The sequence below is a fragment of the Nicotiana sylvestris genome, chromosome 4, assembly GCF_000393655.2.
Source record: "Nicotiana sylvestris chromosome 4, ASM39365v2, whole genome shotgun sequence".
In the NCBI taxonomy this organism is placed as follows: Eukaryota; Viridiplantae; Streptophyta; class Magnoliopsida; order Solanales; family Solanaceae; genus Nicotiana; species Nicotiana sylvestris.
The window spans coordinates 65038635-65061981 of record NC_091060.1 but is presented as its reverse complement, the minus strand read 5'-3'; the positions used below and the strand labels follow the sequence as shown (position 1 = coordinate 65061981).

General features: G+C 38.9%; 1 protein-coding gene and 1 non-coding gene across 3 annotated transcripts; both read left to right on the top strand.

Moving 5' to 3' along the window:
* The first annotated feature begins 11098 nt into the window (after positions 1-11098).
* Positions 11099-20144, top strand: LOC104233946 (probable alpha,alpha-trehalose-phosphate synthase [UDP-forming] 9). Of its 2 annotated transcripts, XM_009787412.2 has the most exons (5): positions 11099-11378; positions 16349-16414; positions 16868-18958; positions 19125-19392; positions 19501-20144. In XM_009787412.2, the coding sequence occupies exons 3-5, from the start codon at positions 16977-16979 to the stop codon at positions 19822-19824; spliced, it is 2574 nt and encodes an 857-aa protein (XP_009785714.1). In that variant the 5' UTR covers positions 11099-11378; positions 16349-16414; positions 16868-16976; the 3' UTR covers positions 19825-20144. The 2 variants fall into 2 exon arrangements, with proteins under 2 accessions (XP_009785714.1, XP_009785713.1); XM_009787411.2 differs by lacking the exon at positions 16349-16414.
* Positions 20145-20208: 64 nt separating this feature from the next.
* Positions 20209-20357, top strand: LOC138890891 (U4 spliceosomal RNA). The gene has a single exon (XR_011407255.1). It is a non-coding gene; the product is annotated as a U4 spliceosomal RNA (small nuclear RNA).
* Positions 20358-23347: the final 2990 nt, after the last annotated feature.

Here is a 23347-nt window from a genome sequence, read left to right as displayed (position 1 = left end):
AGACTAGACTATTAAGGTCAAGAAATTGATTCATACATATGCATGAGAGTAAGCTATCTATATTAGGAACAAATACAATTCTAAATTCACCTCGAACAAAAATGTTGGAACAAATAAGTATACGGGCTATGAGCCCTGAGGCTGAAAATACCAAGGTCGGAAAACAACAACCAATAACTTGAGAAGAACAACTGAACTATATACATGAACGGGTCAATCGACGAATCATAATAATAAATTCAACGTACGCCAATCGACCAAGATGAGAAAACTGGACCAGAAAAAGGTCCGAAAGAGGAGGACGATTGATTGACAAACATAGCAAGGAAACCTAATTAGACAAATAACAAACAATAATCAAAGAAGAAAAAAGAAAAGAGAAGAATTACCTCAAAAATCAGAAACCCAAATGAACTTTATTCTCATTGACACTTCGTTTTGAAATTTTAAAGCCAAAACGGACTTTAATCGAGTGTTCTCGACTGAGAACACTCGACTAAAGTCGGTTAAGACCTCAAACCTTTAACCTCGTACACAGTTTGAAGCTGGTTCCTCTAGGGTTTGCCTTCGATCTGAAATTCGAAAGGCTCTAACAAGATTTGGACAGAACCTGAGTGGGATTTGGGGTGAGGGAGTCAAGGAGGTTACTAGGTGTTAGTTAGGGATGGCTTGGGAGGTGGCGCCACCATTAGAGAATCTTCTGGCGGCGCTAGGGTTTGGACCTTTGAATGAATATTCGAAACGCTTGGGCTTGATTCGAAGGGAAATGAGTATGGGACTGGAATGAGGAAGTCTCGGGGAAGCTGTGGTGTGAAATTGGAGGCCATTGGAAGAGATAGGGTTCCGGCCTGATTTTCGATCTAATATTCAAAGCACACGGCTGAGATTCGAGTGATAAGAGTTAGGGATTCGGAATGGGGAGGTCGAGGGGAATCAGTGGTGAAAAGATGGGGTTGTTTGGACCACCGGAACAGCTGTGAGGCGATTTCCGGTGGGCGGAGCACGGTGGTAAGAGGCGGAGGATCTGTTTGGTCTCTGAAGCTCAGAGACGAAGAGGTGAGGGGGGTTTGTCTTGGGGGGCAGGGTATGGTTTGGGAATATATAGTGGATTAAGGATTCAATCCAGTCCGTTAGATTAATTAAAATTAACGGACTGGATTAAACACTTAATAGAAGCGACACCATTTCTTTGAGGCGGGGGTTGGGTCGGTTTGAATGTAAAGCGGGTCGGGCTAGACCGGGTGAGGATGGGGTGATCTGGACCGTTCTATCCAATCAAATGAATGGTTGAGATTGACTGACTTAAAACGACGTCGTTTGGATAATTCTGGAGGCGGACTGGACCGTTTGATCGTATGAGATTGACGGTCCAGATTCACAATGTCCAAACGATGTCGTTCTGGATCGGTCGCAGGTGGACTGGATTTGGGGCGGGTATGGGCTAGTTTTTTTTGGCCAGGTTTGACTGTGTTTTTGGATTTGGGCTTGGCCAAATTGGCCCAACTGAATTTTCCTCTGCTTATTCTCTTTTCCCTTTCAATTTTCCTTTTCAACAATAAAACTAAAAATTCTAATTAAATTATAAAATCGACAATTAACTAAAAATATTAACTCTTAATAATAACTATCACACGAAATTAAACATCAATAAAGATAAAAATCACACAATTCGGACATTAAATGCAAAGTACATATTTTTGTGATTTTTCCATTTTGTAAAACAAACTTGATTGTTTAATTAATTCCTAAATTGTAAAATTAAATCCTAAATGCACATGCAACACATATTTTTGTATTTTTCTTAATTAAAGTAGAAATAAATATGCACAGACAAAAATACAAATAAATCACAAACAACACAAAACCATTTTATTTTGAATTTTTGGGAGTAGCTCTCATAGGGCAAAAATCACGTGCTCACAACAGGTACTATTCTGGTTTGTAACAGAGATGCTTCAGTTTTATTTGATCCAGGATCTACATACTCCTATGTGTCATCTTATTTTGCATTGTATCTGGTCATGCCTAGTGATTCTTTGAGTGCTCTTGTATATGTGTCTACACCGATGGGTGATTCTATTGTGGTAGATCGAGTCCATCGTTCGTGTATAGTTGTGATTGGGGGTCTTGAGATTCGTGTAGATTTATTACTTCTGGACATGGTTGATTTTGATGTCATGTTGGGGATGGACTAGTTATCACCTTATCACGCTATCTTGGACTGTCATGCCAAGACTGTGACCTTTTCCTTGGTGGGTTTACCTAGTTTAGAGTGGAGAGGGACTCCTGGTCATTCTACCCGTAGTGTTATCTCTTATGTGAAGGCTCGGCGTATGGTCGAAAAGGGGTGTTTGGCCTATTTGGCATATGTCCGTGATTCTAGTGCCGAGGTTCCGTTTATTGATTATGTGCCTGTGGTTCATGAGTTCCCTGAGGTATTTCCTTCAAACCTGTCAGGTATGCAACCCGACAGGGATATTGACTTCTGCATTGATTTGGCTCCGAGCACCCAGCCCATTTCTATCCCGCCGTATAGTATGGCCCCTCCTGAGTTGAAGGAGTTGAAGGAGTAGTTGCAAGACTTGCTTGAAAAAGGTTTCATTAGACCTAGTGTTTCACCTTGGGGTGCGTCAGTGTTGTTTGTTAAGAAGAAGGACGGATCGATGAGGATGTGCATAGATTACCAGAAGTTGAACAAGGTTACAATCAAGAATAAGTATCCATTGCCGAGGATTGATGATTTGTTTGATCAGCTTCAGGGTGCCAAGGTATTTTCGAAGATTGACTTGAGGTCTGGCTACCATCAGTTGAGGATTAGGGCATCCGATGTCCCTAAGACAGCTTTCCGCACTTGGTACAGGCATTATAAGTTCTTGGTGATGTCATTCGAGTTGACAAATGCCCCAGCAGCTTTTATGGATTTGATGAACTGAGTGTTCAGGCCTTACTTGGATTCATTCGTAATAGTCTTCATTGATGATATTTTGATCTATTCCCGTAGCCGAGAGGAGCACGAGCAGCATCTTAGAGTGGTTCTTCATACTTTGAGGGATATTCAATTTTATGCCAAGTTTTCGAAGTGTAAGTTCTGGTTGAGTTCAGTTGCATTTTTGGGTCATGTTGTATTAGCAGAGGGTATTCATATTGATCCAAAGAAGATAGAGGCAGTCAAGAACTATCCTAGACCCGCATCATCTACAAATATCCGGAGTTTCTTGGGTTTGGCAGGCTACTATAGTCGGTTTGTGGAGGGGTTTTCGTCTATTGCAACCCCGATGATCAGGTTGACCCATAAGGGTGCCCAATTCAGGTGGTCGGACGAGTGTGAGGCGAGCTTCCAAAAGCTCAAGACAACATTGACTATGGCACCAGTATTGGTTTTGCCCTTAGGTTTAAGGCCATACACAATTTATTGTGATGCATCTCGTATTGGACTTGGTGCGGTGTTGATGCAGGATGGCAAGGTCATTGCCTATGTTTCGCGGCAGTTGAAGATTCATGAGAAGAACTATCTAGTTCATGACTTGGAGTTAACAATCATTGTTCACGCGTTGAAGATTTGGAGGCATTATCTGTATGGTGTGGCATGTGAGGTGTTCATGGATCACAAGAGTCTGCAGTACTTGTTCAAGCAGAAGGAGCTAAATTTGAGGTAGAGAAGGTGATTGGAGCTGTTAAAAGACTATGACATCACCATCTTATATCATCCGGGAAAGGCCAATGTGGTGGCCGATGCTTTGAGTAGGAAGTCAGCCAGTATGGGCAATCTTGCTTATATTCCGATCGGTGAGAGACCGCTTGCTTTGGATGTTTAGGCTTTGGCAAATCAGTTCGTGAGGTTGGATATTTCTGAGCCCAGCCGTGTGTTAGCTCGTTCTTCTTTATTGGAGCGTATCCGAGATTGACAGTATGATGATCCTCATTTGTGTGTCCTTAGAGATACGGTGCAGCACGGAGGTGCCAAGCAGGTTACCTTAAGAGAAGATGGAGTTTTGAGATTGCAGGGTCGAGTTTGTGTGCCTAATATGGATGGACTCTGAGAGTTGATTTTAGAGGAGGCCCATAGTTCCTGGTACTCTATTCATCTGGGCGCTGCTAAGATGTATCAGGATTTGCGGCAGCATTATTGGTGGAGAAGGATGAAGAAGGATATCGTTGCATATGTGGCTCGGTGTTTGAACTGTCAGCAGGTAAAGTACGAGCATCAGAGGCCTGGTGGGTTGTTTTAGAGGATTGAGCTTCCCGAGTGGAAGTGGGAGCGTATCACTATGGACTTCGTTGTTGGACTTCCACGGACTCAGAGGAAGTTCGATACAGTATGGGTTATTGTTGATAGGATGACAAGTCAGCACATTTCATTCTTGTGGCAGTCTCATATTCTTCTGAGAGGTTAACTGAGATCTATATTCGGGAGATTATTCGTCTTCATGGTGTGCCCATGTCTATCATTTCGGACCAAGGTACACAGTTTACCTCACATTTTTGGAGAGCAGTTCAGCAAGAGTTGGGCACACAGGTTGAGTTGAGCACAACGTTTCATCCTCAGACGGACGAGTAGTCCGAGCGGACCATCAAAATTTTGGAGGATATGCTCCGAGCTTGTGTCATTGACTTTGGAGGCTCGTGGGATCAATTTTTGCCTTTAGTAGAGTTTGTCTACAACAAAAGCTACTAGTCGAGTATCCAGATGGCTCCTTATGAGGCTTTGTATGGTAGGCGATATCGGTCGCCAGTTGGATGGTTTGAGCCGAGAGAGGCTCGATTGTTGGGTACAGATCTAGTAAAGGATGCGTTGGACAAGGTCAGGATTATTCAGGATAGGCTTCGTATAGCGCAGTCTAGGCAAAAGAGTTATGCCAACCGCAAGGTTCATGATTTGGCTTTCATGGTCGGTGAGCGGGTATTACTTCGAGTATCGCATATGAAGGGCGTGATGAGATTTGGGAAGAAGGGCAAGCTTAGCCCTAGGTTCATTGGCCCGTTTGAGATCCTTGATTGAGTGGGTGTGTGGCTTACAGACTTGCGTTGTCGTCGAGCTTGTCAACTGTGCATCTAGTGTTTCATGTGTCCATGCTTCGGAAGTACCACAACGATCCATCCCACGTGTTAGATTTCAGCATTGTCCAGTTGGACAAGGACTTGCCTTATGAGGATGAGCCGGTAGCTATTCTAGACCGGCAAGTTCGTTAGTTGAGATCAAAGAGTTTTCCTTCTGTTCGTGTTCAGTGGAGAGGTCAGCCTACTGAGGCATCGATCTGGGAGTCCGAGTCTGATATACGGAGCCGTTATCCCCATCTTTTCCCCGATTCAAGTACTTCCTTCTTAGGTCCGTTCGAGGACGAACGATTGTTTTAGAGGTGGAGAATGTGATGACCCAAAAGGGTCATCACTTGTTTTCGAAATAAATTCTGTGTCCCGAGGCTTTAAAAATAACCTCTTTTAGTATCACCACGATTTGTGTGCGCAGTCCAGGCGTGTAGCCGAAAAGCCATTATGTGAAAATCTGTGGAAAAGATGAATTTTGCCTTTAAAATGAATTTAAGTTGACTTTGGTCAATATTTTTGGGTAAACAGATCTGGACTCGTGATTTGGCGGTCCCGGAGGGTCCGTAGGAAAATATGGGACTTGAGTTTATGCCCGAAATCAAATTTCGAGCTCCCAAGCCCGAGAAATAAATTTTTTAAAGAAAATTATTTTCTGAAATATATATGAGTTTTTAGAAATGAAATGTTTGGAAGTTGATGGTATCGGGCCCGCATTTTAGTTCAGGAACCCGGTATAAGTCTTATATGTGGTTTAAGTCGAGCTTGTAAAATTTGGTAAGAAACGGAACTCGTTTGACGTAAATCGGACTGTATTTGAGAAAATTGGAAAATTTGAGGTTCTTAAGGATTTCATGATTTTGATGCTAAATTCAAAGTTGTTGATGTTATTTTTGGCGATTTGATCGCACAAGTAAGTTAGTATGATGTTTTTGATTTAGTATGCATGTTTGGTTTGGAGTCCCGAGGGCTCGGGTGAGTTTCGGGTAGGTTCCGGGGTGTTTAGGCTTAGGAAATCACTGTTGTTGCATCAGTTCTGGTGTAACCGCACCTGCGAGTCAAGCACCGCAGGTGCGAGCTCGCAGGTGCGAGCTCGCAAGTGCGAATAGTGGGTCGCAGGTGCGGTCCAGCCTCTCGCAGATGCGGACAAGCTCCCGCAGAAGCGATTCCGCAGGAGCGGGTCCTCCCTCGCAGATGCAGCCCCAGCGGGCCTAATCATTTCCGCAGAAGCGGTCTATTTTCCGCACGTGCGATTTTGCAGGTGCGACCTAAGGACCGCAGTGCGAGAATCGGACAGTGGAGTCTTTTAAAACAAAACTTCAGTGTTTTCTCTTTCAAAATCTCATAAAAATAGAATGCCTAGGGCGATTTTCTCAAGAGATTTTCTTCCCAATTCATAAGTAAGTGTTCATTAACTGATTTCTTTCAACTCTCTAATATTTTTCATCAACTTTTATCTAAAATCCTAGGGTTTTAATGGTAGAAAATTGGGAATTTGGGTAGAGTTAGGGCTTTTTGAATAATTGGAATTTAGACCTCGTTTTGGGGTCGAATTTCGAATCTAATTACACATTCGGGCTCGTGGGTGAATGGATGATCGGGTTTGGTCCGAACCTTGAGTTTTGACCAAGCGGGCCCAGAGTCAATTTTTGACTTTTTGGGAAAAATGATAAAAAACCTATAATTAAGCATTGAGTATGAATTCTTTAGCATTTATTGATGTTGTTAAATCAATTTGGACTAGATACGAGTTATTTGTAGGCAAATTCTAAAGGAAAAGTGGTGTTTGAGGCTTGAGTTGGCCATGGAAGTTTGAGGTAAGTGTTTGGTCTAACATTAGCTTGAGGGATTAGGAGTTGTGTCCTATTTGCTATGTGTTACTTGTTGAGTACGACGTATAGGCATGGTGACGAGTATCTATACGTTGGTGTCAAGCATGATCGTGAGTCTTAAATTGAAATCGTTGTGTTCCTAATAAGTACTACGAATGCCTAAGTGGTTGATTCTCTGTGTTGAGTAAGAATTATGATTATTCTCGTGGAAATTGCTTATGGTTGGGTATTGGTGTTAGTTTAGATTTCTCTGTGAAGTTAGATGTTGGAACAAGTTTGGTTATAGCTGATTCCCTTGCCGGGACGTATTTACTTATACTATCGATTCTCTTGCTGGGATAGTGTTGTTTCCTTATCGTTCCCTTGCCGGGACTCTTTTGTGATTGGTGTTGAATTGCATGATTTGGATCGGGTTGCATGCCGCAACCATATTATATTTGGATCGGGTTGCACGCCGCAACCATATTATATTTGGATCGGGTTGCACGCCGCAACAATAATATAATCGGATCGGGTTGCACGCGACAACAGTAATAGATGATATGGATCGATTTGCACGCCGTAACAATGTTTTATGATTTGGATCGGGTTGCGCGCCGCAACAATAAATAATGAAAGTGTTTATTGATTGGTTACGATTTTCTTATTCTTTTGCTGTGAATTCTAAATTGTTCTTTATGCTTTTCTCTTAAATTACTGTTGATAAATGTTATTCCCCGTAGCATTTTCCCCTCCCATCTTTAATTATTCATTTCTGTTTTATTTTTCGCTATATATGATTTAACTGCACAGGTTTATTTGGTAGTCTAGTCTTAGCCTCGTCATTACTTTGTCGGGATTAGGCCAAGCACTTACCAGCATATGGGGTCGGTTGTGCTGATACTACACTCTGTATTGTGTGCAGATCCCTAAGCGGCAGCTTTTGGACCATAGCTTTGGGAGGCTGCCTTCAGTCCAATCGGAGGTTCCGAGGTAGTCCTGCAGACGTCCGCAGGCCCCGACGTTCTCCTCTATCTTTATATTCTGTTTTCATTTACTTCAGAGACAGATTGTATCTTTCTTTCCAGACAATTGTTTGTAGTATTCATAGATGGTCTGTGATATTGTGACACCGGTTCCGGGTAGAGATGTACTTGGTATTGTCGTACTTGTTTTTTTGGTTAAGTTATCAGATTACGTCTTCCGCATATCTTTATTTATTTTTAATATTTCACTGTTGATCGTATGTTGTTTTAAATTGTTAAAAAGAGCTAAATAAAAGAGTTAGTGAATCTATAATACTCGATTTACCTAGCTTTCACGAGTAGGCGCCATCACAACTTTCGAGGGTGGAAAATCCGGATTGTGACAATTCGACACTACAAGAAATAACTTTTAACATATACCGAACGCACAAATGATGTCGAGGGAATTTGACTTCAATTAAGCTAACCGGAAGAAATCTTCTTATACATTGAAACTAATTAGGAATAAGCTTATGGAACTGTCACAAGTAAACTTTTTACATCCAAAAATATTGAACACAAAATCACACCATTCAACCCAACTACTATCAGTGGAGAATTATAATTACAAATTATTACGCAAAATATTTACAATTGTATCTAAAGTACGTTTAAGAATAATTAATATAAAAGGTAAACAGAACATAACAAAGTAAAAACTTATCTAACGTATTATGCTTTTATGTATTTTCTCTCAAAGATGCAAAACAGACCAAAATAAATTAGATGGATGAAGAGTAGAAGAACTTCCAATTTAATAAAATGGCCAACAATAATCTTCCTCGAAGAATCCTCAAAGGTGACTTTTTTCGTTTGAACTTGGGATGTTCACGTTTTTTATTTGATGCCTCCTTTGTTTCATGCAATTTTTTTTATTTTAAACCCATATGTCTATAATCACTCCTTTAGCTAATCATTGGGAGGCACAGTCTATTCATTCCTCAAGAAGAAAGCAAATTGTGTTCCTAAATAAGTATTAAATCTTAGTGATAAGAAACAAAGTTTTTTCCGAAAAAAAAAGTACCGAAGCTTTCGAGAAGTAAACGCTATTGTTTAAGGATCCTAGTTTTAATTGATTTAAAGTTATAGTAAGTATTAATATTTTCGACCTAGTTGAAATAAGGAAGGATTTATATAAGTAAAATTTATATAAGGAAAAGATTAAATTCCTAAATATTAGGGCTTTCTACATAAATTAATATTTCTAAATATTAGAAAAATAATAAAATAACTATTTTGTCCAGTTTGAACTCTATTTTAAAGGGGTAAAAAAGACGAACGACATTTCGCTAAGGGCCTTCGTGCTTTTAATATAGTACTAGTTACTATGTACGTGCACTGCACGTAAATATTTAGTCGGAACTTTTATGTGAAAGAACAACTAACTAAATTTAGTAAGTAATTATTTATAAGATGATATAATCATTGTAAAGTAATTAACGTGATAAAAATACAACAATTATTTAAATGCTAAAGAATAATGTTATTACATAGATAGAATACTTGAATTCAAAATTATATCGTCTTAACCTACAAAGATGATCAATTTAGTTAAGTTAAATGATATTCTATTTATAGTGTATAAATATTCAGTGTGGTAGTATCATATCTAATACTTTATAGAGGACGTTTTTGGTGTATGTTCCTTCTATAACTTTGGCTTCTCCATCTCAAAAGTAAAATATATAGTTGTCCATCTTTGAATCACCTCCAAAAAGTATTACTTTTTCACTATTGTACTTTGACATATTTGTGAGGGTTGTCTCAGTTATTTATAAAATTATGTCAAATTTAAGTTATGTCAGATATAACCCGAGTAAAATTATTACTACTTTATCACATTCAAAGCAATAAAATATTAATCATATACGTGTTTGATAAATCAAGTCCATGATTAGTTAAGATTTTAGAGAAATATATATATATATATTTAACTATTACAAAAAATAATAGCAGATAATATTCTTCTGTATATATGTGCATTATATATAGTATACCTATTTTACATACTTTTTAGGAGAAATATACGTATTGTTTTACCAAGTTATGGCACATGAGCATCTAATGAAAATAAATCAATTAAAAAAAATTGTTAAACTTCGATATATTGGAGACTTGGACGAACTTGTTTTAGGAAACCTAATCTATACTAACATCAATTGATTTTCTTTGAGAAATTTGTAAAGGAATCAATTACTCATACTGAAGTAAAAATAAATAAATTAAAGATCACAATCTCACCACTTTATTATCATGTAAAATAAAAATATTCATCTAAACTTTCCCCTATTATTTTAGCACTTTAAAATTAGATTTTATATTTTAAAAAATTATCATTTAATTATTTTCTTATTATTTAATATTTTAAAAATTAACTCAATTTATTTGAAATATGTAGTAACTCCTAATATTTAGGTAAAAGATACTAACTTAATTTAGTTGTAGCTTTATATGTATTAAATATAAATTAAGACTTTAAAGAATGGTAAGAATTTCAACTTTGTTTAAAATTTTATAGATGTTTTCTTTAACGTAGTACTAAAATTTTCTTTAGTACGTATCTTTCTTTTATTACATTCCTTGTTATAAGAATTGTAATTAGGGACAGTACTTTTCTAATTCAAGTAGGATCAATGTTGTAGGGCCGGGTATATATATAATTTAAATCGAAAAACAATTCTATTATTAGTTAATTTATCACTAGATTTTAAAATTATACAAATATTTAAGGGCATAGAAGTCGATAAATGTTTCAAGGATATTTTAATCGTTCAATATTTAACATAAATTATTCGTGTTTTTATAATAATATAGACTTAGATATAGATATAAATATAGAAGATTATAAATGTTAGGATATATATAACTTAAATGCGGAGAAAATGGTAAAAATGAACTACATTAGGAGTTTGGGACCAAGATGTTAGGACATAATCGTAACAATATAGCAATAAGGGGGAAATTTGTGCGAAGACATTGGGAGAATTGAAAAGCTCGAAATGTTATCCGAAACCAGGGTTAGTTGCAACTAACTAAGGTAAAGCTCCGTCGCAGTAGAGAGTAGAGAGTAGAAAGTAGAAACTTATCTTTTCTCTTCCAACACGTAAAACATAAAGGTCCCTACGCGTCGTACCTTATGCATCAACGATTGTACCACTTCCTGTCTTATGCAATTAAATAAATCCCCATTTGCTGGCATTATCCACTATCCATTTTCCTCTCTCTCTCAAAAAAAAAAGAAAAAGAAAAAGGAACTTCTACTCCTATATCTGACATCTCTCTCTATTTCTTCCGTAGATAGCTGAAATATCAAACAAAACTTGTCCTCCTTTTTCTGCATTCACTACTTCTCTTTTAATTATATTATTATTATTATTATTATTATTATTATTATTATTATTAATTTATTTGTGTGTGATATAACCGTCACCGCTTCGGAAATTCGCCGGTTTCTGACGTCAGCAATAGTTACCGGTCACCGGATCCAAAAGTCTTATATGTATGCGCCTCCCTCTCCTTTGATCTTTTTCTCATTTTTTGAATTAATGTTTAATATATTATTTGCTCAACAAATTGAAAATGGAATCAGACGATGATGTATTATTTTTGGAATATTTTTTGTTTTTTTTCTTATGAGTTCTACAATAAACGGAAGATTGATATCTAGTTGTGTATGTATTGAGGAGCAGTCACTGAAAGTCATCATTTAATATATAAGCTACTTTGCTTTGATTGGGAAATTGATGAGTTGTACTTTTGAAGGTTTCTAATTTTGCCTAATTCGAATTTAAGTTGAGACTTTTTTCTTATTTGGATATTAATTTCATTGTTTAAGGATTCATTTATTTACATGGTGTTTTACCAGTATCACGAATTGGTAAAATCAATTAGTAATTTGGTCCTTGTTCTGTCATTGAAAGAAAAATGCTTTTAATGGAGTGTTTTAGTGCTACTACTTTTTCGTTACTCCTTTTTTTTTTTCCAATTTGCAAGTCGTTTTAGTTTTTCCATTTCCTGATTCCTTGCTTCTCTCACTCAAAAATGAAACCGGAGCTTTAATGTTTTTCCTGGATATGAAGCTGTCATCATAAAATGGTTATTTTTATAGTATCTTGAGATGTGTCCTGTGGTATTCGTTGAATCAGATTAGATTTGTGAAAATGGAATATACATGCCTTCTCCCTATTAAGTGCTCGTTTGGTTTCAGTATAAGGGGTGGTAATACCCGCCGTAAATTCAGCAGAAGCAATACAATGTTTGGTTTTTTATACCTGGCATAAAGTTCAGCATTATTTATGCATTGTTTGGTTCTCATTTTTGTTGCTAACAAATAATACAGGCATAAGTTATGCATGAATCTATGGTTATCGAAAAAGTTATGCTTGAGTCTATGCACACTAAAAGGTGAGATAAGAATATGGGAATTGGTAATACATAAATTAAAGAAATTAAAATGACCAAAATAACCCTCATGTTTTAGACAATCCTTTTTCTGAAATTTAAAGAAAGCACATATTTTAAAATGTACATTTAACAAGAAATAATACCCATATAATAATGATTGCAGTACAATCCCTGCATTATTAATCCCGACATTACAATTTATCCTACACTGCAATCCCTACATAATTAATTCCTGCGTAACTTGTCTCTGAACGAAACGACCCATACTAGTTTACTATTGAAAAAATGTGTAAGAGTCATGGCAGTAAATAAATGACAATATGATTTAAATGGAAAATGTTGAAATTAGTACTTATATAAGCCTTGCACAAATTGCTCCGGAGCTAGTGTGGTTGTAGGAGGAAAGTGCGCATATGTTGTAGATTGCCTTCCCCTTGCATTTTTACGAAGAGGCTATTTGCATGCTTTGCACCCATGACCTACGAGGCACTAAAGGAGTATAACTCTAACATTACATCAACATAGATTTGTATCTTCATTAAGAAAATGTAGATGTATGTCACCAATATGTTTGTGCATGCATTGCCAACATTAAGATAAAAGTAAAAGGGGAGCAGGAAAGTATCTAGAGGGTGAGCAATGGAGTATTTAAAGTTATGAACCTTGGAGGGTTCGAATCATGCATGTCCATGCACGTAGATGAACGTACATTAATAGTACAACAAAGTAGTATGTCTAATAGAAGTTCAACTAGTTTCGGTATAGAAGCTTCCACATAAGAATGCATGTGAATGACACTCATTAATGAGTAAAAGAAAAGGAAAAAAGAGAAGTAGGATTTCTTTGATTGGAAACCTTCAACAATTATGAGGTAGACATATAAATACAAAACGACAATCATGTCAAACCAGATAGGTCTATTGGTAGCCGTTAGAAGTTTTTGTAGTTTATGTGAATTGACCAGAGAAGACTAATTTTTAGTAGTTTGTGTGCGTCGACCAGACAAACCTAATTTTTAGTAGTTTGTCTTCATCGACTGGACAAAGCTAAATATCTCATCATACTAAGGTTGAATGCAACACCTCAAAAGTAAAATTAATGTTGTTCATAACGCGGCAGAATAACATATTTAGTATTTTAGATAGTTCAGGAAGGTAGGATATCAGGCATTTAAGTTTTTTAGCTAATATCCAGCAGGATTTATTATACCTATTTTTGGTAATATCCAACAAAGGTTTATGCATATGATGATCACACACAGAGGAATTTTGTTTTATGAAATCAGACGCTACTTGATCTATGTTTTTTCCATTAGAGATTTTCTTTCGTTGTACTTAATGCTACAAAAGTGGAGTTGACGCACGACAACAAACCAGGTGACCAGCATGAACAGCTTGCTATTGAAACTCCCTTGCAAATTACAATACTTTCGAGCAAAATCTTTTAGGTTTTTTGCTTCGGGCACACCTAGGTGTTTGCTGCAAGCATTCTTCTCCAGACCGTACGCATAGTGGGAGCTTAGTGCACCGAGTTGCCCTTTATTCTTCACCCAACATGACCACTGCTTAGATAATGGAAGATCTCAGTGTGGGCACATTGAGAATACATGCTTTTTTGGGTGCATTAGGATTTATGAACATGGTTACCCTACTGGCTACTCTTCTGCTCAGGCCATGGCATTTTTAATAGTGACAGTGTATATTGTAGGTTTTAAGTGTATGGCTTCTGTTGTTTAGGCTTATTAGCTAGTAGTGGCATGTTGTACTAACTGGTATTTGATTTGAAACCTAATTATATGTCCCACTTTACCAAGGCTCCTTTCCCCTACTGGAACTTTCTGTTGGGGTCACTGTGCCCCCTTAACCCAGTTTTAGCAGACCAAAAGTCTCTTTTGAGCCTACCTTTGCTAAGAGAACAAAGAGAAATGAAAGTTAGACCTGGACACCATCTCCATGCAGAATCACTGCTTACCTGTCTCATATCCGATGGTTGTACTTACTGGTTGTTTTATTGTTATTGAGATATAAATGGTAGTAAAACTTTCATCTGTTTCTACTAACTTGAATAACCGCTGCATCATGTTTGGCACTAGAGATGACAAGGTTTGATTTAGTAAGAGAACAAAACCATCTTAGGATGATACATTCTGCTACTGTCAAGTCATCGTTGACTAGCTTGTGAGACTCAATGGACCGCTTTGAAGATAAATGTAGATGAAATTTCATATTGTTATTTGCTCTGCTTCCCGTACGGGTTAATGTGCTAATTAGACAACACCCTGAGAACACTTTGAAAATCATCAGTCGTTTATTATTATTCCATTTGAAATGAAATCTTTGTGGTTTAACCATATAGCTACTATTGGATCCAAAGTAGGGGTTTATGCTAATTGGAGAGTTTGTACATAATCATCAGCTGACTATTATTAATTTGAAAGTCTTTTGCGAAATGAGATCTTTGTGGTTTGACCGACCAAGTTGTATGGGGCAGAGTGTTTGTCAGTCAAGAACTCTTATGTCTAGAAGATGAAAGTAGCTGAAATGTGGATATCTAGAAGATGAAAGTAGTTGAAATGTGGATGTTGAGAGGATTTGCGGGCTTACTAGATTAGATAAGATTAGGAATGAAGTTATTCCGGAAAAGGTGGGAGCGGTCCCATGGAGGACAAGATGCAGGAGGCGAGGCTTAGATGGTTGGGGCATGTGAAGAGGACAAGCACAGATGCCCTAGTTAGGAGGTGGGAGAGGTTGACCTTGGTGGATATGCGGAGAGGTAGAGGTAGGCCAAATAAGTATTAAGGAGAGGTGACTAGGCAGGACATGGTACAACTTCAGCTACCAAGGACATGACCCTTATAGAAGGGTGTGGAGGTTGAGTATTAGGGCAGAAGGTTAGCAGGTAATCGAAAGTTTTTCTTCTTTTTCCCCATACCGGTAGTATTAGTACTAGTATGATATCTTTTGTATTCTTAGGTTGCTTTTTTAGTGCCTGTTGTTTGATTGCTATCTTCGCTTCGATTTTCTTAATATCTTGTTGTTTTATTGCTTGTTGGCGCTGCTTCTTTTCATTTTTTCTTGAGCCGAGATCTATCGGAAACAACCTTTCTGCCCTCTCAGGGTAGGGTTAAGGTCTGCGTACACTGGGATTGTTGTTGTTGTTGTTATTGTTTGACCATATAGCTATCTAGTTGATCTAGAATTCGGAATTTTATGCTATTTGCTGAAATCCCAAGTATAAGTAGAGAGGTGGGAGAGTAAAAGTTTGTCGATAATCATTAGTGGTGTAATACTAAACCGGTAGTCTTTTTTTGAATGAAATCTTTGTGGTTTGACCATAAAGCTATCTATTTGATTCGAACAGTTTCAATAGTCATTGATATTTTCAGATAGATATTGGAATAGGAAGGTTCATTACGTAATGACAATTAGTGTTATGCCATCTTTTATGGTTTATCACCTATTTGAAATCTTTCTCTTTCATATTCTTCAGCAACCAGATTTAGAAGATCTATTTGGGATATTGGAAGTGAGTTCTCTAGTTTGTTCGCACCTCGACTGTTTCATTGTATGCCTGCTCTCTCGCACCAATACAAGTATCATGTAACTTTGTCCATCAAAGCTTAGGCAGATGAAAATAATTAATATTTACCGTATCAAAAAAAAAAAGGCAGATGAAAATAATTCACCTAGTGTATGTTGCCTCTACTGGATTTTGAACACTGGCCTCTATGGCTTTCATTTAACTTCACTGAGTGCTAGGTCACCCTCTTGGGTTTAAGTTTAGGTCGATATTGCTAATTATATATTGAGGGGGAAGAAGAAAGGTTATCATTATTGTTTTGAAGCAGCTTTTGAATGTTTAATCACTTCCTTTAATCTGAAAGTTGAAGGCAATGAATAATTCACCTGAACTCACGTGTAAGCTGGCTGTCGAGAGGCTTGCTTACTGAATATCATTCCCAGGCCCCTTTGAAACCTGAACCAGTGTATCTGACACAGGAAATAATAGGTTTGAACTGAATCGTCTTTTTAGAATGGTAACTCTTCGTGTATGGTTTATTCACAGGCCTCATATAAGAATTAAGTTGGCTTTCAGCTCAAGAACCACCATTATTGCTACAAGATGGCCAAGGTTTGTTAAAACGCCACGTGCCTGTTATAATGCTAAGACCATACCCCCGATGCAGTCACATCCCAATGTGTTTGTTGTTCTGGTATACCCATTCTTAACCCTGCACTCCAACCCGTTAAGAATGGCTTGATATTTCTTCCTTCTGTATGTTGTACTTGTCTACTTGGTACCTTTAATATAAAGACATTATTGCTCTTGAGTTCTGTAGGATTACACTTGATTTCATCTTGATTGTCTAATTGATGAATCCCTTGAAGAGGATCCTGTTACAAAAGTACAATGTTTTCACAACCATATAAAAACTTACTTTAAGATTATTTGTTACTCAACAGTTCTCTTTCCTTTTTCGTCTTTAATATGGGTGACATTGTTCTCTGGAATTGTGTGAAGTCCTATGATGCACATGTGAGAAAAATCGTGATTGATATTTTCCCTTCTGTTTTGGTGTTGTAGACTGCAGGAAAACATTAATTCTGCAATTGCTGGGGGTACACTTTTCTTAGGTTTCACAGATTTCAGCAAAATATTTATGACAACGTAAGCTAAATTCTACTTCAGAGTCATGGCATCAAGATCTAGTGCAAACTTTTTTGACTTGGCATCTGTGGAGATACTGGATATACCTCAGACTCCTAGAGCTCTTCCCCGTGTGATGACTGTTCCTGGAATCATCTCTGGTGGTTATGGAAGCAATGATGGAGATTCAGATAGTGTGTCATCTGCTTGTCATGAGCGAAAAATTATTGTTGCTAACATGCTGCCTTTGCATGCTCAAAGGGATACAGCAGCTGAAAAGTGGTGCTTTAGCTTGGATGAGGATTCTCTTTTATTGCAACTGAAGGATGGGTTTTCACCTGAAACTGAGGTTATCTATGTGGGTTCTCTCAAGGTTGAAGTTGAACCGAGCGAACAGGAGGAAGTTACACAGAGACTACTTGAGGAGTTCAAGTGTGTGCCTACCTTTGTACCTCGTGACATCCAGGAAAATTTTTATCATGGCTTCTGTAAGCAACAACTATGGCCTCTTTTTCACTACATGCTTCCAATGTGCCCAGATCATGGAGATCGTTTTGATCGTCAGCTCTGGCAAGCTTATGTCTCAGCAAATAAACTATTTGCTGATAAGGTTATGGAAGTGGTTAATCCCGAGGATGATTACATCTGGGTTCAAGATTACCACCTCATGGTTCTTCCAACATTTTTAAGAAAGAGATACCATCGAGTGAAGCTTGGGTTTTTTCTTCATAGCCCATTTCCATCATCAGAAATTTACCGAACTCTCCCAGTTAGGGATGAAATTCTAAAAGGATTGTTGAACTGCGACCTAATTGGCTTTCATACATTTGATTATGCGCGTCACTTTCTGTCATGCTGCAGTAGAATGCTAGGTCTAGATTATGAATCTAAACGAGGACACATTGGACTTGATTACTTTGGTCGTACAGTTTACATAAAGATTCTGCCAGTAGGAATACATATGGGTCGACTGGAGTCGGTGTTAAATCTTTCCTCTACGTTTGCTAAAGCTAAAGAAGTTCAAGAACAGTTCAAGGGAATGAAAGTCATTCTCGGTGTGGATGATATGGACATCTTTAAAGGTATTAGTTTGAAATTACTAGCTTTTGAACACCTACTACAGCAGCATGAGGATTTGCAGGGTAAACTTGTCCTTGTCCAAATAGTAAATCCTGCTCGTAGCTCTGGGAAAGATGTTCAGGAAGCTAAGAGGGAGACATATTTGACTGTTGACAGGATCAACCAAATTTATGGAAGATCTAATTATGAGCCTGTAATTTTGATTGATCGTCCAGTTGCTCGCTATGAGAAGACTGCGTATTATGCTGTTGCTGATTGTTGCATAGTCAATGCCGTGAGGGATGGGATGAATTTAGTGCCTTACAAGTATATTGTCTGTAGGCAGGGTTCTCTTGGTTTGGATGAGGCTATGGGTATCAAAGCTGATTCCCCTAGAACTAGCATGCTTGTTGTGTCTGAATTTATTGGTTGTTCACCATCATTGAGTGGAGCAATTAGGGTAAATCCATGGGATATTGAGGCTGTCGCTGAGGCTTTAAATTGGGCCATCACAATTTCGGATTCTGAGAAAGTGCTTCGTCACGAGAAGCATTACCGCTATGTTAGCTCTCACGATGTAGCTTATTGGGCCCTTAGCTTCATGCAGGATTTGGAGAGAGCATGCAAAGATCATTACAGTAAGCGATGTTGGGGAATTGGTCTTGGCCTAGGTTTCAGAGTTATCGCGCTTTCGCCAAGTTTTAGAAAGTTGTCCATAGATCACATTGTTTCCTCATACAGGAGGACACAGAGAAGGGCGATATTTTTGGACTATGACGGTACTGTCGTACCTCAGTCATCTATGGTTAAAGCTCCGAGTGCTGAAGTTATTACATTGTTGAACACTCTAAGCAATGACCCTAAAAACACTGTGTATATTGTTAGCGGCAGAGGAAGGACCTCATTAAGCGAATGGCTTGCACCATGTGAAAGGCTTGGAATAGCTGCTGAACATGGATACTTCATAAGGTACAGAGCTAACCATCTTTTATTTGTAGGGTTGCTTTCATGCTAATTGTCATATAGTCTCCTTGATTTGCAGTTGGACTGTTGTTTTTCATCTGGAATTTGTGTTCAAGTTTTCTTTGTACACGTTCATGTATAACAAGTTCTCTACTGCTTTCTCTTGTTGCAGGGAGAGTAAAACCTCTGATTGGGAATCTTTGGCGTCTGATCTTGAATGGAACGAAATTGTGGAACCTGTGATGAAACTTTACACGGAAGCAACTGATGGATCATATATAGAAACTAAAGAGAGTGCATTAGTGTGGCACCATCATGATGCAGACCCTGACTTTGGCTCCTGCCAGGCAAAGGAATTGTTGGATCATTTGGAAAGCGTACTTGCAAATGAACCTGCAGTTGTTAAGAGGGGCCAACATATTGTTGAAATCAAGCCACAAGTAAACCTTCTCCTCCTTTTTTTGTGCGTGTGTTCCTTTAATGATACACCACAAGCATGTTGCATAATGCTATTCAAAAGTCTTGACGTATCTCTGTGTGCCTTGCAGGGTGTTACCAAAGGAATAGTTGCAGAGAAGGTTCTCTCAATGATGGTTGATAGTGGGAATCCGCCCGATTTTGTTATGTGCATTGGAGATGATAGGTCAGACGAAGACATGTTTGAGAGCATATTAAGCACTGTATCCAGTCCGTCAGTCACTGCTGCCCCTGATATCTTTGCCTGCACTGTTGGGCAAAAGCCAAGCAAAGCCAAGTATTACCTCGATGATACTGCCGATGTTCTTAGACTGCTTGGAGGCCTTGCTAATGCTTCTTGTCCAAAGCCAAGGCATACTGCTCAATTCCAGCTCGCGTTTGGCTCTGTTATTTGAGTGGGCAAACAAGTTGCAGCTCATGTACATAGTTCTGCTTTTGGGAATCTCTTTTACAGATGAGGAATGAGTCCCATCTTCAATCCTAACTTAATGTGATGAATGACTGGATACAGGCTTGGGCATTTCCAAGTTATGCTGGATTCAGGGCTTGAGGTTTGCAGGCTACTTAGTGTAGAAAGTATCATCAGGGCTAGAGTTCCTTTTTCAAAGTACACTTTTGCAGCAGTCCTGGTGCTTGCCCTGAATGATTTAACAGGCACCGTTACTTTGTACAGATACACGAATCTTTAATATGAATGACAGTTTGGTTTATCTCACTTGAGTTATCTTAATGGATGAAATGCATCGTTTGAATTCTTTATAGCAACTTGTCACCGAGGCGTGTTTTTGCTTGGGGCAATGACTGCTAGTGAGGTTCTAACTGAGGCAAGTCTATTGCTGGTTGAAAACTATTTTCAAACCTCCTCTTTGGCCTGGGTTCGCCCCTGGCAGATGAGAATTTTTGGAATGGCTCCCTTCGGAGTTATGCCCTCAAAATAAAAGACGCCTTTCTGAAATGTCATTAAGAAATGACCGATCGACTCATTTCTGCCTTCAAGTAGCAGCAATAGGTGCAAACAAAGATGACTCAGAGAGAGAAAAAATATTTAAAAAGCTGTAGCCTTGAGAGGAGGAGTTATTCATAAGCAAAGTTTTTCGAAAAATCTAACAAGAAAAGTCTAGGACAGTAACTTGCCCATGTGAGTAAAGACGATGAAATAGAAAATATTTCTAGCTTTAGGTCCTGCTTTTGTTATCCGGAAGAAATATTCCTGATATTTTTAGAAGCAATTTCTCTGGTCTCTGGAATGAGAGCTTTGACATAACTGGTAAAATTGTTGTCATGTGACCAGAAGGTCACGGGTTCGAGTCATGAAAACAACCACTTGCAGAAATACTGGGTAAGGCTGTGTACAATAGATCATTGTGGTCTGGTCCTTCCCCAGACTCTGCGCATAGCAGGAGCTTAGTGCACCGGGTTGCTTCAAAAATTTCTCTGCGTCTCTTCAAACAGAAATCGGTAACATACAATTCACCCTATATTTTTACTCACAATATTTGTAAAACTTTGTGTACGGGTAAAATCTAGGCTGAGTTTTCCCCGATTCCCTGATATGGAAACAGGGGGGAAGCAGGCTCGACGTGATTATAATCGAGGCCCAAGAAACCCGTATCAAAACCCGGAGGAATGAACAATGTATTTGAGATCAGGCACGGTGAAATAACGGACCAGACCAAGTATAGCTTCTGGACTTCGAGAAATGCAGAGAATGGTTACTCATGACGAGTAGGGGGCCGTAATATTCGCCCTCAGCCGGATATTACGGTGTGAATTCCGTTCAGTATCAGCTGTAGATTGACATTTACCGGAAAAAGAAGATTTTTACCTTATTTAGACTTGTACTAGGATTGAAATTAGCTATTATATAAAGGGGAAAGTTTTCTTTATTCTTACACATTGTGACACGCAAATCAAAGCATAAAAAGTTTACTTTTGTCTTCTAACTATTGTTCAAAGCATTATTCATTTGTTATTTTCTTTATTCGCGACCGAGCTTGTACCGAAGGTCCAATCGAGGATGAATTCCACTGTTCAATCTAAGATCATGCTTTGTCACCTTATTGCGATTTGTTTGATCATTTATTTTGTCTTTAACTCATTTACCTGTTGTTCTTAATCGTTCGTATTGAATTAAATCACATATCCTTTAAACTACGTACAAATTCAATTGTTACTCATTTTTGGGGTAAACAATTTAGTGTCCACCGTGGGGCTAAGGATAATAGTGGTGATTTGATACGAATATCCATAACACCCTATTTTACGCTTGTTCTTTGAAATTTCGATTCCAGGTTAGCGTAAGGATGTCAAACTCTCAGTCTGTTCACTTGAACGTTGACGCTGAGTCAGGCCATTACAACGTGAACAATAACGTGATGCCTAATAATGATGTGCCTCCTATTGATCCCAATGGTGTCCCAGCCGCCGACCCGGTCGATGCTAACTCACAGGTGGCCATCAACATCAATTTACGAATTGATCCCGAAAACAGTGTTCGTGGGGGACCCCGACCAGCGGCTCGAGAAGCGCCCGAAGGTGAAGGTGATGGGTTAAGCCTGCGGTTGATTTTCAAAATGTTGCAGGCTCAACAAGCGGCGATAGCACAGTTGTGGAACCAAAGACACGCCCCTAACATGGTCGAACTCGAATAGTCCTGGGAAAATACTCGAAGGGATGAACAAGTTGTTGTAGAACCGGATGAGCTCAGACCCGAGGAAACTTCCAAGGTGATGAAGATCTCGAAGCATTGACAAAACGGGTGGAGTCAGGCGAGAAAAAGATTGAGGCCAACGACAAGAAGATGGAAACGTACAACTCCAGGGTCGATAAGATCCCGGGAGCGCCTCCGATATTGAAGGGACCGGACTCCAAAACGTTTATTCAGAATCCTTTCCCCTCGAACGCAGCACCGAAGCCAATCCCGAAGAGGTTTCGAATGCCCAATATTCCCAAGTATAATGGGACCGCATATTCAAATGAGCATATAACCTCCTATACATGCGCGATCAAAGGGAACGACTTAGAAGACGACAAAATCGAGTCACTGTTGCTGAAAAAGTTTGGGGAAACCTTGTCCAAGGGAGAGATGATATGGTATCACAACTTGCCTCTGAATTCTATTGACTCGTTTGCTATGCTTGCAGATGCTTTCGTGAAGGCCCATGCCGGAGCCATCAAGGTCGAGACCAGGAAGTCAGGCCTTTTCAAGGTCAAACAGAGGGATAACAAGGTGCTCATGGAGTTCGTGTCGAGATTCTAGATGGAACGAATGGACCTGCCACCAGTTGCGGACGATTGGGCCGTTCGGGCATTCACTCAAGGGCTTAACCCCTGAAGTTCTGTGGCCTCTCAACAGCTGAAACAAATTTTGGTGGAGTACCCATCGGTTAGCTGGGCCCACGTACATAATAGATATCAATAAAAGATTAGGGTCGAAGACGATCAACTTGGGGCCCATTCGAGTTATGTTTACTCCATTAGGACCGATGACAGATCCAAGAGGAACATTGATCCAGAGCCAAGGCCATTCCGAGATCGATATAAGTCATACATCACGGATCGGAGGGGAAATGGATCCAAGCGTTATCCGACAAGGAACGAGAAGAGAATGATCGAGGACCAAGCGGTCGAGGTCTGATGAGCAAGAACAGGTTTGACAGGTCGCTCAGGAGTAGGGAAGCACCAAAATTAACGGAGTATAATTTCAACGGGGACGCTGCAAGCATATTGTAAGCCATAGGGCGCACCAAAGAGACCAAGTGGCCCCGACCATTGCAGTCCGACCTTGCCTATAGAGATTCTAATTTTATGTGTAAGTACCACGGTACTCACGATCATTGGACCAAATATTTCCGTCAGTTAAGAGAAGAAGTTTCTCGATTGTTCAACAATGGGCACATCCGAGAATTCCTAAGTGAG

What these genes read in the sequence shown, in the direction of transcription:
- LOC104233946 (XM_009787411.2), top strand. Translation starts at nt 16,977, where the DNA reads ATGGCATCAAGATCTAGTGCAAACTTTTTTGACTTGGCATCTGTGGAG. An exon ending in GAACATGGATACTTCATAAG is followed by an intron (nt 18,959 to 19,124) that starts GTACAGAGCTAA and finishes CTCTTGTTGCAG; the next exon opens with GGAGAGTAAAACCTCTGATT. An exon ending in TTGTTGAAATCAAGCCACAA is followed by an intron (nt 19,393 to 19,500) that starts GTAAACCTTCTC and finishes TGTGCCTTGCAG; the next exon opens with GGTGTTACCAAAGGAATAGT.